General features: G+C 38.4%; 1 protein-coding gene across 1 annotated transcript in view; it reads right to left on the reverse strand.

The window, feature by feature from the left end:
* Nucleotides 1-296: 296 nt before the first annotated feature.
* Nucleotides 297-15,027, reverse strand: part of PPM1E (protein phosphatase, Mg2+/Mn2+ dependent 1E) — a 247,924-nt gene continuing 233,193 nt past the window's right edge. The window contains exons 5-7 of the mRNA XM_044001847.1: nucleotides 13,111-13,254; nucleotides 12,733-12,826; nucleotides 297-5,732 (exon numbers count right to left, since the gene is read on the reverse strand). Of these exons, the coding sequence (XP_043857782.1) occupies nucleotides 4,663-5,732; nucleotides 12,733-12,826; nucleotides 13,111-13,254 (1,308 nt within the window). The 3' untranslated portion in view covers nucleotides 297-4,662. The remainder of the gene's footprint in view (nucleotides 5,733-12,732; nucleotides 12,827-13,110; nucleotides 13,255-15,027) is intronic.

The raw sequence follows: 15,027 nt of genomic DNA on the forward strand, positions 1-15,027 counted from the left end.
AGGTGTTGTCTAACTACTATTTCAAGTCTAGGACTGAGTACAAAGAATTAAGAGCAAGGCAGCATCAAATGTGTCTTGGTTCAGCCTCTCAAATGGACAGGTAAAGAACTCATACGGTTTAGCTGTAGGACAGGAGTTGCTTGATAGTGCACAGGTTTTTCTCATTTATTTCATTTGCACAGAATTCAACTATCAAGTTGGCTTCCCAAATTGCTTTATTTTCTCTGTTAGAGAAATCTTCCTATTCTAAGCAGTAGGAACTGAACCTTCCTTGGAATAAAAACACAAGGGAGAAGTTATTTTAAATTGCTGTGTTTTATTAAGATACTGGCAAAATTTCAACATAGTCCTTACTGAATGAACAGCTTTAATAAATAAAATATGAATGACTTAATACATGATTACAACTGAACTCACAAGTGAGCTGTAGAGCAAGTTTGCAAATTGAAAAGTTAAACTTCTTAAGAAAATCATTTGCTTCAACTGATTCACTCCACAGAGAATTCATTGCAGAGAAATGTCATGAACAAGAGAATTACAGCATGTCTGTCACCAAAGAGCACCCAGTGTAAGAGTTGACAATAACACATCTGTGGATATCTAACACAAAACGTCAAAAGTTTTATTATGAGGATTTATTTTTCAAGGACGACAGCTGTGTCAACCAGGGTTCCCATCCTGTTTCAAATCTTCTAATTAGTAAGTAAGGTAAATTGTCTTACAAATGGAAGCTAAATGCAGCTATAGGAAAACATGGAAATAGTGCCTGGTCCCTTTTAAACTCAAGTTACCTTTTCCCTGGATCATCAGTTGCGTTGCTGGGCAGCTCTAGGATTGTGGTGTTTTGCTACTAACTCTGAAAAAGAATGTTAACTTTTACACAAGTGAAAGAACAAAAGGTGTGTGTTTCTCCTTCCAACAAGTTATAGACACACAAGGGGAGAAAACTATTTTCTTCCTGGTACAGTTAGGATCCAAAGAAAGATTTCCCTAAATTATAGGTACAAATGAAGCTGTAGTATCCCCTTTCTTGGCCTTGCCTAGGTGAGTGCTGAATGAATGAACAAATTGAGTTAAAGACAACTGGTAATTTTCGATCAGTCTTCCTCATGGAGTTTCAGCAAGCCTTTGCTGGGGGAGGAAGTATGTAAACCACAGCAGTTATCTCTTAACACTGAACTTCTCTGCATCATATTTATCTCACTGACACATAGTGTTCCAACAATGGAGTGGAGCTTATGAAAATGCAGTGTTGACAAAACACCACTATAAATGTGGTCAAAGTTAAACTCAGCTTTGACATTGTCCTTGGAAAAGGTCTGTTGCATTTCAGGATACCCTGGCTAATTGAATCAGTATTGATCAATGGCAGTTAATTACTTTTTTGTTTCATTACTTTCAAGGACAATGGATGGCACTTCTAGGTAAAGAAAATATATTTACACGTGAGTTTCCACCCACCTTTTTTAGTGCAAATCTAAATGGGAATAACAGCACCAGGGTTTGGGGCTGTAATGTTACCAAACTTCAGATATTCCTCAAAACTGCGCATCTAAAATTCAAAACAAATGAAACCATTAAATTGGGGATTGAATCCCTTTGAAACTCACAGTGAAGAGCTTATAAGGAATTTCCATTAACTTCAGGCTAGGGGCCTGAAGTCTGTTTCCCACACATTATAGTTTTTATTTAAGAAAAAAAAACCCACTTTGAACTTTTTTTTTTTAAACTACCTCATATTCTTTATAAAGCCTGTTTGGCCAGTAAACTGAAACTGATGCAAACTATGTTAAATTGCAAAAGGGATACTGCAGCTCTTTAAGGATTGGTTGTACAAATTTCACCACCACCAAAATTACATGATGAGTAAAAATACAAAACACATAATTCACAGACTAAACTTGAGCATTAACAGTTAATAAATATATTCTATAGATACTTTTATATCTGTCTAGTATTTTTATACTGTCACCAAATACACCGTCATTAACTATGTGATACAAAAACGTTTAGAGGGGTTCTTATTGCTTACGTCAGCAAGCAGCAAATAAGGGCACAGGAGTGTGAACCGAAGAGAACTACTTCCTATCACCAGTGGCATGAAGATAAAACACTGCATCTCACAAAGCACTGCTTTTTGTCTAGTGTGTAGAATCAAGAGCAGCATAAATCAGACCAATAACCACTACTTTAATATGTAGTATAGAATTTTAAAGGACTTACCTTACAAATGGTTCCTAACTACTCTATAAATATGAATGTGGTGAAAATATGAACACTTGCTATTTTTTACAATATTGGTTTATACCTTGATCACACTGGAACTACTGTTGATTTAATTTCTAAAGGGTTAGTTATATGAGAAATGTTTACTTAGACCTAGAAAACTAGACCCTTAACAGAGGTGGTGAGTACTCATTCCAGTGCCAAGTCAATCTTTCTGCACACTAGGAAGAAGTTCTGTCGTGTTCCTCCTCCTACTTCCTCTCAACCCAATAAGCTTAACCTAGTTACTTTTATCAAAGATGGACTTATCTTTTTAGTACACTTAATTAAAAGGATTAGAATATTAAATTTAGAGACCTTCCGACTATCTACTTCAAGCTTATTGTCCAGTTTGAGAAGAAACTAGAAAGGGTAAAGAAAATCATACTGCCTCTGGTTTCTTGTTTCCTTAAACAATTATCATGATTTGAAACAGTAAGTATGCCTAATAGGATATTAACAATTACATCTGAGGCTTCAAAACTTGACAGATATGAGGTCTTCTGATGTCTTAACATATGAACTTGTACCCTGAAGAATGATTAAAGGACTCCCATGCTGTACTCAGACCTATTTAACTCATTGTTTTCCAACCCTATCTTTCATAGATCTAATAAAAAGGAATAAATCCAAAATCAATAGGATACAAGCCTTATATCTACTTAAGAATCCAAATATTTAGAAAATAAAATCTGTACATTTAATGACATGCTCATGTTAATCCACTCGTAGCTTCACTGGTACTGTTAAAATGCTAGAATCAACTTTTTTTTGTATTATCTGTGGTATATACTTAAATTTGTACCTTCCATTATGTGCTCAGGAAATATAAATGTAAACTAATAATATGCAAACACATAATTAGGAAGGCAAAATTTGCAACGACCACCATTTCAATACCCCACAGAAATAACTCCTAGAATCCCTACAACTTGATCATCACTATTAATTATTCGGATGATTAATTAGTCCTTAATCATCAAGAGCTAACTCTACATAACACTACACCATGGGTTTTTAGATATGAATGCCTATACCTTTGTTGGGTAAATATAGTTTCTATATTTGACTCGTTACTATTTCCTTTAATTATCCTGAGGTTATTATGCCAACTTGTAAATATATAAACCCACTAATAACCAGGGCCTTTTAAAAATAAAAAAAAAGAACCATTTCAAGATTGATGTTAACAGACTGAGAAATCTCCAGTCTTCACCTCTGCATGGTAGCAGAGTTTTCATTGAATTTGTAGCTATGTAGTTACTGTCTAACCATTCTCTTCCATCAATGCTTGGCCTCAGGCCCATTTTAAGCTGTTTTCAGCCTGTCACCAGTTAGCTAGAGAAAAAGTTCTAATGTTTCAGTTTCTTGGGTGGGTATTGGGGTACATGCTTTTTTTCATTCTCTAAATCTTTCATTTTATAGGAATAAATGCCTTTGCTGTGTATAAAACACTTGAAAAAATAGCATAAGTTATTAGATTGGGGTAACATGATATTTTGAATATTTAAGCTTGCCTGTCAATTCAGTACTGGCATATTTTTACCTTGATAATATCTTAATAAAACTGATTCCTTTTGACTCCTGAGATGAAGGTCCAATGAAAAAGGAGTTCATTAACATCACAGATTAAAACCAGTTGATAAAATAATCATAAAAACTCAAAAAAAAAAAAAGCACCAAAAAAGATTCTGAAAAAGCCCCACAGGAAACAGCTTTTTTTTTTAAACTACAAAAGAGTTTTCATGTTCAGCTTTTATGCCTGACTGTACTTCAATCTGAGGACTCCCACTTCCTGTGTGCCCCATTAAAATCCATATGGCTTTTAATCTTTTACCTACAGAGTGGATATTTTCCTAGAGTTCTTTCCCTGGGAAGCTATTACTAAAAAAAAATAAATAAAAACAAAACCCAGAAATGAACCCAGGCTTTGGGGAACATTTTCTGTGCTAAATTTGACAGTTCTAAACTAGGTTCTCTTCATATATATGTGTGTGGATATATATATGTATGTATGTATGTATACATATATACACACGCTCATATATATTGCTCCACAGACATTTCAGCCAGATCAAAATGTTCCTGACTGCATCTAATCAAATCAACCAACTAAGCTGGCTTCCACTAGTGACACAAGGAGGTGTGTGGGTACACATGGATCCATAGTGTAGTTAAGGGAGTAGAATCACTAGTATTTTTAAGATTGAAACACTTTTTAAAATTTCCTAGAGATTATTTACACATAAGAATTGAGCCTTTCATAAAGTCATAACAATGATATACTTCATGTTTCTGAAATACCCATCTTGTTTTCTATACTGATGATATTGTTTTATTAAGGGTATGTGTTGGGGGTGGGGAAGGAAGTATCTAACCTACTTTAAAGAAGGATTGTTATATTTTACTGCTCCAGGGAATGTCTGCATATGGTAAACAATTACTGTTTCTAAGCATCCCCATCAGAATCTCGCTGTACTTTTTGCAAGCATTTTGTCTCCATGGCAGAGAACTTCTTACCAACCTCCTATTTCTATTCCCACTTCGAATAAGTGAAGACAGGCTGGTTGTGCCTGCTTTGTGGGAAGGCTCATGAGCAAAGAGAAATGTATGAAACTTTGGTTTGAGCCTGAATCCATGCTGTCTCTTTGCATAATAGTGGCGTAAATGAGAAAAACTAGAAACTCTCTTTCCCAGGGGTTCATTTTCCTGTTCATTTTCCAACCCAGAAAAGACTGGAGACAAGCTCTCCATTCTGTATATACGCTGCCCTGTTGAACCCAAATTAAGATAAGCAGGGTTTTCTCTACCATCATGTTGTTCATGCACTGAAGGCCGGACTGATTCTTTCTCCATTATTATATCATTAATAAGATTTGCTTTCTTTGGTACTGTAAGACCAAACATTTCAACTGGTGACCAAAATTTGGCACTCTGAGGTTTGCTTGCTTCTATTTTTGTGAGATCTAGGTAGCCTGCATCTTCAAGCACATTGATTTGGGACCCTGTGCTCAAGCTAGTTCTATCAGTGAATGAATCCACTCGCCCATCATAGCCTAGATCTGCGGGTGCTGAGCACTGGTGCTGAGGCCAGGGGCGTTTGCTTTCTCCATGATTTTCCTTATCATCCCCGCCATCTTCTTGACCTCCTTGAAAAGAGTTTTCTGTCCAGTCTGATTCCTCACTAACATTTATAGCTTTGTTCATATCTCTTAGGAACACCACAATGACAGTGATATTGTCACTTGACCCAGCATCACGAGCTGATGCTACCAATTTGTGGGCAACCATGCTGCTATCTCCATTATTTTCCTTCAGGTGGTCAGCCACGACCTTCACTGCCTCATCGGGGTTCACGGTATCATAGAAACCATCACAAGCTAAAATGAGGTAGTCTTCAGACCCATCCAAAACAGTGGAGGCAGAGTCTGCATCCCCACAGATATATGGCTTATGCTCAGCATCTCCTGTGGGAATTAAAAAGCAGATAGGAAAGGATCAGGTTTTAGTTTGACCTGATATAATAACAGTTACTCGGGCCACACTATGTGACTCTACAGTAACATGATAATATAGACTGAAGGTATTTTATAAATCCCTTTAAAAGTATTTTATCGGGGCAGCTAGGTGTCACAGTGGATAGAGCACTGGCCCTGGATTCAGGAGCACCTGAGTTCAAATCTGGCCTCAGACACTTAACACTTACTAGCTGTGTGACCCTGGCCAAGTCACTTAACCCCAGTTGCATCACCAAAAAAAAAAAAAATGGACCATTACAGAGGCATGCTTCTTTTTAGCTTAGACTTTCCACCATAGGCCTTTGCTAAAGACTTTCGGCGACACTGAGCACATCAACAAATGGCATCAAATAAAAATAAGGCACTGGGAGGCAATAACATCTGGACTGGTTTTCAGTTCTATAGATGGACTGCTGTTATTGAATTTTAGAACTAGAAGGAGTTTTAGTCCAATTTCCTCATTTTACTAGTAGGGAAACTGACCCCGAGGGTTTAAGGTACTTAGCTGCCTAAGTGATAGGTCTGACCCTATCAGCCCTCCCCACTCTCTCTTACCCGATTCAAATGGTTCCCTATTACCTCCGAATCAATATAAAGTCCTTTGTTTCCGTAATTGTTACACTGCTCCATATACTCTGTAATCCAGCCATACTGGCTAACTTGCTTATTCTTTTTTTGTTGTTTTTAAGTGAGGCAACTGGGGTTAAGTGACTTGCCCAGGGTCACACAGCTAGTAAGTGTCAAGTGTCTGAGGCTGGATTTGAACTCAGGTCCTCCTGACTTCAGGGCCAGTACTCTATCCACTACGCCATCTAGCTGCCCTCTAACTTGCTTATTCTTGTACCCAACATATCATCTCTAACCTACCTCCAGTACGTTTACACTGGACCTCCTGCCATGCCTAGAATGCTTTCCTAATCTCTATCTTTTAGAATTCTTGACTTCCTTCAAGACAGTTCAAATGGCAGCTTCTCTGTCTCAGATGCCCCAGCTGCCCACTTTCAGATTACCTTCCATCTCTTCTGTATGTGTCTTATATGCATAGCTAGCTCCCTTTTAGTGGGAATAAAATAATTCCCTGAAGTGAATCCTTTCAAGTTTACATGTATTTGAATTGGGCCTATTTGAAGTTATAATTATGTATAATATGGTAATTGGTTCCAGCCCAGTGGAATAATGCAAATTTCACACTAATTGAGACTTAATTGTCCCTGTTTATTTATGTTGTCTCCCCCATTGGAATGTGTAAATTCTTTTCACATAAATAAGTGCTTAATAAATGCTCATAGAATGAATGACTTAAAATCTTACAAGGTGGTGGTAGAGTTGGAATTAGAACCCAGGTCTCATAGTCACAAAACAAAGCTCCTTCCACATAGTTTTTTTGTTTGTTTTGTTTTGTTTTTTAGTGAGGCAGTTGGGGTTAAGTGACTTGCCCAGGGTCACACAGCAAGTAAATGTTAAGTGTCTGAGGTTGGATTTGAACTCAGGTCCTCCTAAATCCAAGGCCAGTGCTCTATCCACTGCGCCATCTAGCTGCCCCCTTCCACATAGTTTTAAAGACTTGAGAGTACCGTAAGATAGGGGAAGGCAAAATATGTCTCTCATAAGAACCTTAATGTCAGTGATAAACCACATCATGACCTCCATTCATCTAATTTCATAGAATCCAAGAATTGCACCATATGCAGGAATCCCTTCAGACATCTTACCTTCACTTAAACATTTCTAGTGGCAGTGAACTCATCCTACTGCATTGTTGGATGGCTTTAATTCTTTGGGGAGGGAGGGGAGTTTTTGTTTTGTTTTTTGTTTTTGTTTTGTTTTGGCAGGGCAATGAGTATTAAGTGACTTGCCCAGGGTCACACAGCTAGTAAATGTCAAGTGTCTGAGGCCAGATTTGAACTCATATCCTCCTGAATCCAGGGCCAGTGCTTTATCCATTGCACCACCTCACTGCCCCTGGATGGCTTTAATTCTTAAGTTCTTACGAACCAAAATATGCTTCCCCATAATGTCCACCCATTGCTCATAGTTCTTCATTCTGGAGCCACATAGATTAAGTCTGTTCCCTAATCCAGAAGTCAGCCATTTATTTGAAAACAGCTCCCAGGTTCCCCCCTCCCTGCCAAGTTATTTCTGCTGTTTCTCATATGGCCTAGTTTCAAACCCCATGATGATTCTGGCCCCCATCTAGACATTCTCTAGTTTGCCAGTGTCTCTTTTCATGATCTCACAATTGGAAGAGACTTCAGAGGCCATCTAATTCCCCCTATACCTGATTGAGAATCTCTTCAATAACATTCCTAACACATGGTCTACCTCTTAAAATGGAGCCGAAATCTGCCTCTGTACAACTTCTATCCACTGTATGTAGTTCTGCCATTTAGAGTCAAGAGAACAAGTCTATTCCCTCTTCCATGGGACTGCCCATGACATAAGGTAACTAATATTTCTCTTTTCTTCAGGCTAAACATCTTTAGTATCTTTGGCCAATCATTGTATGATTTGATCTCAAAGCCTTTCACCACCCTTGTCACTCTCCATGGGTGTTCCTACAAGTTGTGGTCCAGAACTTAACATCAAAAAGGCACAGTAATGCTGGACAGTATTATATCAATCATTCAGGATTGTGCTTTAGTGCAGCCTGAGATCATGTTACCTTTTTCAGTTTCCATATTGCATCAGTGACTTACTTTGAGCCTGCAGTCATTGAAGTCTCCAGATATTTATTATAAAACCTTTTAACTACCTGTGCCATCTTCATCTTCTATTTTTGAAGTGGATTGTTTTCTTTTTTTCTTAAAGCATAGCACCCAGAATTGAACACAATATTCCTAGTAGGGCACTATGTCGTCTTGTCAGGGCAGAGTAAAATATGACTATTGCCTCCCTGGCCAGAGACATTATATAACTATTAATGAAGCCTAAAATCCCAATAACATTTTTTCAGCAGTCATTTTCCACCACTAATTTGTAATAAACTTGCAGTCTAGTGAAACCCCTATGATATTTTTCACATAAACCACTTTGTTACACTGCCTCTCCTATCTTTTAAAAATTTGTTTCTTTTAATGTAAGTTGCAAGACTTTATATCTATCCCTATTAAAATTCATCTTATTAGATCAGACCTACTGTTCTACCCTATCAAGATTTTTTTTTTTTGGATCTCAAGCCTGTTATCTGTTGTATTAGCTAGTCTACCCATCTTTGAATCATTAATAAATTTAATAATGCTCCTCTGTCTATGAAGAAGTCATTGGTTTGCTGCTTTTCCATTATTAATTTGATTGTGCCTCAAGGCTTGTTCTTTAATTCCCTCAAACAGTTTATTGATCCATTCTTGGTCTTAGTCACCACCTGTAGTGTATCTGTGATTGCCAGGTTTGTCCCCAGCCTTGACTTCTCTCATACTTTTCAACAATTTCATAACTCTGTATTGTAAGAAACATGTCTACTTGGCTATTTTAACACTTAAAATGAATAATATCTGGCACAGTGTGCTTTATATGCCACAGATGGCCAATAACTATTTGTTGAATGCCTAGAATCCTCATATATACTTTTTTGTTTGTTTTTTTGCAGGACAATGAGGGCTAAGTGACTTGCCCAGGGTCACACAGCTAGTGAGTGTCAAGTGTCTGAGGCTGGACTTGAATTCAAGTCCTCCTGGTGCTTTCTTTATCCACTGTGCCACCCAGCTGCCCCCCCCCAATATATACTTTTTTGTTTTGTTTTGTTTTTGTGAGTCAATTGGGGTTAAGTGACTTGCCCAGGGTCACACAGCTAGTAAATGTTAAGTGTCTGAGGTCGGATTTGAACTCAGGTCCTCCTGACTCCAGGGCCGGTGCTCTATCCACTGCGCCATCTAGCTGTCCCTTATATATACTTTTAAAGTGGAATCTTTTTTCTGACCCCATGGTTTCACTCACTGTACCATGCTACCTTATAATAAAATCAAGGTAATTTAAGATCATTAGCACATACATTCTAACTCCCTTAAATTCCTCTGAATTCTTTACTATTACTAGTATGAATGCTAGTTATACCCTCACATACACTTAAGTCACCTTTACCTTGAAGCCACTGCTATGTACTATTTCTTCTGCCCTAATATTTCTCAAAACCAGCCCTTTTTCTTCATTCCAACAAGCTTGCTCAGATCTCCTTGCTGTGGCACAGTAGAACAAATACTGGGTCTGGATTCAGGAAGAATTGGGTTCAAATCTGACCTCAAGACATTTACTAGCTGTGTGACCCTGGGCAAGTCATTTAATGTCTGTCTGTTTCAGTTTCATCTGTAAAAGGAGATAACATTACCTACCTTGCAGGGTTGTTGTGAGGACCAAATTAAATAATGCCTGGTACATTAGTATGTGCTAGGTACATGTTAGCTGTTAATAGCTATTATTAGTATTATTATCTAGCCTCCAATCAGTACTACTATTACCAGCAGCAAGAATTCTGTTCCTCAGTGTGGATTTTTTTTTTTTTGTATTTTCCCCCTCAGTGTTTTCAAGACATTACTCTACTTTTATGAACGTTACAGTATCTCCTAGTTGTTTCTTTACTCTCATTAAAACTCCCAATCAATGAATGACCTCTGTCGATCTCTTCTGAACTTCATCACCCCCTACCGTACCTGATTACATTATCATCATCATTATCATTTGCTGAACTCCATTTCTAAAAATACATGTGATCTGACTCACACTGTTCCCAAATTCTCATTTTAGTGCTTCAGTCAAAGGGCTACTGCAACTGTTACTTTGGAACGAAGCATGAAAAGATCTGTGCCTGGCAAACGCTGCCTAGAGTCTGGCTTTTCACCTGCTCTTGTGTGGGGTGTGTCAGATTCATGACATTTCGCCCCCAAACTTGGTAGGAGGGCATGAATTCATTTCATGATAGAGGTAGCATTAACCTTTTATCTTCAACCTACCTCCTCCATCTACTATGGAAACCCAACATGCCCCATATCAACCTCCTATGCCTGAAGGGTTCATAAGGAGGAAACAATTGAAAAGGATTTCATTTCTGAAGATACAAATTATGTTTGTGTTGAAAGTGGAAAATATTTCCCTTTCCCAATCTAGAAAAACCTTAGCAATCATATATCATTCACTTAAGACTGAGGAGAGAGATGTTTCTGGTTTCCTTTTTGTCTTTCCTCCTCATTTCCTCTTTGGTAGGCTGGTTGGTCCTTTAACAAGTATTAATGATTCCTCTGCTTAATATATCTGAACATGATTCATAGGACTTTTGGTACTTTTGGAATCAAATAGATGTAATACAGCAATATATTCTAGAAATGAGATTTTTCCCCCCCTTTGGGCTTTTTTCATTCTAGACTCCTTTACTAACTGTAGTTATAAAGAAATGCGTTTACTCTCTCTTACTTACTGCTCCTCACATTTGGACCCTTCAACAGCTTGTTAACACTTCTATCAAAGAGTAGGCGAGAGGGAGGTGAAGCTCAGAGAATCCTTTTAGCTCTTGTTAACAGCCTTGGGATGGGAGAAGGTTAAAATTAATGACTGAAATTAGATTGGGGGATTATGTATAGATTGCATTTATCTATCCTATCCCTGTTCCCAGTTCTTAGGGAGGTTGGAATTTGTCACTGCAGCCTTGAAAAATGAATATGAATCACATATACTCAGCTGAGAGAAAATTGAGACAAGTAGGACTCTTTTTAAAACAAAAATGACAAAACCATGTTATAAATGACAAGACAGATATTAGAGAACATTGCAGGCTTTTGTCAGTCATTGCTGTGACATGCCTAGGCAAGAGTTTGGCCACACAGTATTAGACAACTTTACTAAAGTATGAAGCTTGAAATTATGTGCCGAGGGCCCAAAGTGAGTGCACCTAAAAACACAAAGTATTTTCTTTTAAACTAATTTTTTTGGGGGTGCGGTGGGGCAATGTGGGTTAAGTGACTTGCCCAGGGTCACACAGCTAGTAAGTGTCAAGTGTCTGAGGCCAGATTTGAACTCAGGTCCTCCTGAATCCAGGTCTGGCTGGTGCTTTATCTGCTGCGCCACCTAGCTGTCCCCTAAACCACAAAGTATTTTCTGAGAATTACCTCTTTATTGTTTACACGATTTTATCAAACCTGTTCACTATCTGGTGATAGCTTCAGATAGGAAGCCAGACCTCAAAGAGCAAGTGTTACTGTTGGTCAGGTTTACGTGTTGGTTCCAAAGTCAATTTAAAGAGCTGGAAAATTGTGACATTTTACCCATCATGAACTGCACCTACATGTTTCAGTTCTGCTTCTGAAGCTTCCCCTAAAACTTAGTATGATTAAGCTGGAATGTTACTGGAATTCTTTCTTGTTTTCCTTATGCCAGATAATTCTAACATACTTTTTAAAAATTAAAATATTTTTTGTTAAAATTCACATTCATTCACTGAGGGCAACAATTGTAGTATCTTGTAAAAACAAACAGGAAATCTTGAAGGCAAACCCCGGGGTTGCTTAATTGAACTGCCATAGGTGAGTCTGCATGAGGTAAAAGATGTGATCTCTGGCACAACACCATCATCCTGTGCGTCAGGGAAACCTGTGACTGCATCAGACGAGAGTGGAATGAAATGAAATGAAGGGGCAGCGTGATTCCAAGTAGCTCCTCTTCATATGAGTCATAGGCTTCTTTCAATAAAGGAGACAGCAGACCTGTAGGCCCCGTGTGCTTAAGTTTTCTTTTTTTCATTTTGATAATGAAATTGAAACATAAGCCTCCACAGACAAAAAGGATATGAGTCGGTAATTAAAAGTAAGAGAGACATCCCTTAATTGCTGTTTAAGTGGTACCACGAGTTCTTTCATAATGGGAACTGTATTGTCTCGGGTTTCTCAGTGGTATTGTAGTTAATGCTTAGGTAGCAAATGAGGATGGGGCACGCTGGAGAGCCTTAACGAGTTAAATAATTTCTTACCAATAGCTCTTGAGACAGACAGACTTCCATTCACTCTCCAGGCACCAAACCAGACCACACAGCCTCCAAGGGCCTCAATTCGTTGCTTCTCATCCTAAATCACAGTGTAACACATAAGAGGAAAATTTTAAAAAATTAACGCCAGAAGGCTCTCTGCAAGTGATAACAAGAGTTAGAACAAGGGATGTCCTTCAGTTGCCATCAGGCATACATGACATATAGCCATTTCCTGGAAAGATTGTTTTCCTTTTTCCAGGGACTTTATGGGGCTGGTTGCTGGAGAAATAATGATAGTTATAATGATAAAACATAATAGTATGAATAATTAGCTGGAAAACAGACCTTGGATTATGGCCCAAAGAAAGAGGCTCTGCTCACCTCTCTATCCGGTTTATGTGGCTTCATTAATTCTACAGCTTGGCCTTTCCTCACAAGCATGACCTGAGAGTCGCCCAGCCAGGCTACGTGGAGCATGTTGCCTCGGATAAATGTCACCACACCTGTGGTCCCACAGCGTAAGCTCTGAAAATGGTTAATGCAAAGCCAGTATAAACGAAGACCCAGAAGCGCCGACTTCTCATTGACAAGCACATTTACATTCCTACCAAGCAGGGAATAGGTGATCTTTTAATAATACTTTATACTTGCACATCATACTTTTAAAAAACATTTTCACGGGTGTTATTTCATTTGATCCTCATAAGAACCCTTGTCCAATGTCATGTGACTAATACTAGATCCCAAACAAAGTTCTACCTCCCAGGGCAGGGATTTTCCCCATTGTGTCATATATCTCACAGGCACTATTGAATCATTCTTGGATCAGAAAAAAAAAGCATAGCCTGAGTTCCCATTGTTTGTAAAACTAGGATTTATGGCATTTCACTTGAAGGGGGAAATGGAGCCAATGTTGTGATGCCTCTAGACAAAATATGTGCCCAATCATTTTTGTATCCCATAGCGTATTAAGGTTAAGAGAATACTTAACACAAAGTTTGTTGTGGGACATGCACACCTACAATGAAACTTATATGAAATGTTTTCTAGAGGCCTAGGTTTTGGTAATACATGTGGGGAAACTTTTCCCTTCATTTGCATTTGGAATTCGGAACCCTAGGAAGAGAAGTGAGGCCTTCCAATTCCCAGTGCTGCTACTAGTAGATGGACACAACAGATCCATTTGACTCAAGTGCCCCACATAATCACAATTTTCTATCATTCTGAAATAGACCCAGTAAGCCATAGGTGGATAAAGGCACATCTTGCCTTCCCCCTTCCAACACCCCCTGCCCATTGCCCATCTCCTGCATGGGGAAAGTTCATTGTTTGTTATAAATCCTCGCCCACCAATAGAATGTCTTCCCACACAGAACATTCAGATAATTCAGCCCCGCTAGTACAAATTATAAAGACGTTTCACTGCATATGCTCTGGAGAGAACAGGAGGCTGGGCTGGCTGTTTCACAACAGGAATAGCTACTTTCTTCTCAGCAGTTAACACATGGAAGCACAGGAGGGAACTTGCTGTGCAAATTCTAAGTTATTTAAGATAGTAGCGAGCTGTTGGGGAGACTGAGGCACACTGGGACTTCAGACGAAATAAGTACAGATACAGTCAAGAGTATTGGTATAAAAAAAAAGAGTATTGGTGTACTCTTGAAGAAATGGAATAAGGAAATGGAAAAGAGAAAAGACCTAGAGGCATACTTGGTTTCAGAGATGGGTTATCTCTAGATCATTTGTCAGGGTATCACATTCCAAGTTGAAATCAGAGGGAGAATTATGATAAGAGGAAAAGCCAGGAGACTGTGGTTTTTGAGTAACCCCTGGAAGGTTTAGAGGATTGGCATCCAGCACAAAGTAAAGTGTTCAATCAATAAAAACCTTTTATATTTAATCTAGGGTTTAATTCATCCTTTTATTTCCCATTCCCATAAACTTAGTTCCTGGTACATAGTAGGCAACAATTCCTTGTTGAATTGAACTGAATTGAACTGACTTTAATTGGATTTGCATTGAACCTAGGCAGGCCTTAGGATTGTCAGAAGGAAAGGAAATTCATGATGATCCCAAGGGATCCCAAGGTTTACTAGGGCATGGAGCATCAAGAACTCTGGACCACATTTTGAATGGTGGTAACTGGTTTGCTTTGTGTGTTTTCCTAACTGAAATGGATAAAATGGTCATGTACACCTCAACCCAGCCCATTCCATTGAAAGAGTGAATGTTTCAGTTAGGAGAGAATAATTTTCTCTCTGTACAATCAATTTCTTTAAAAAAAAAATTATTTTCTAG

The sequence above is a fragment of the Dromiciops gliroides genome, chromosome 4 (assembly GCF_019393635.1).
Source record: "Dromiciops gliroides isolate mDroGli1 chromosome 4, mDroGli1.pri, whole genome shotgun sequence".
Lineage (NCBI taxonomy): Eukaryota > Metazoa > Chordata > Mammalia > Microbiotheria > Microbiotheriidae > Dromiciops > Dromiciops gliroides.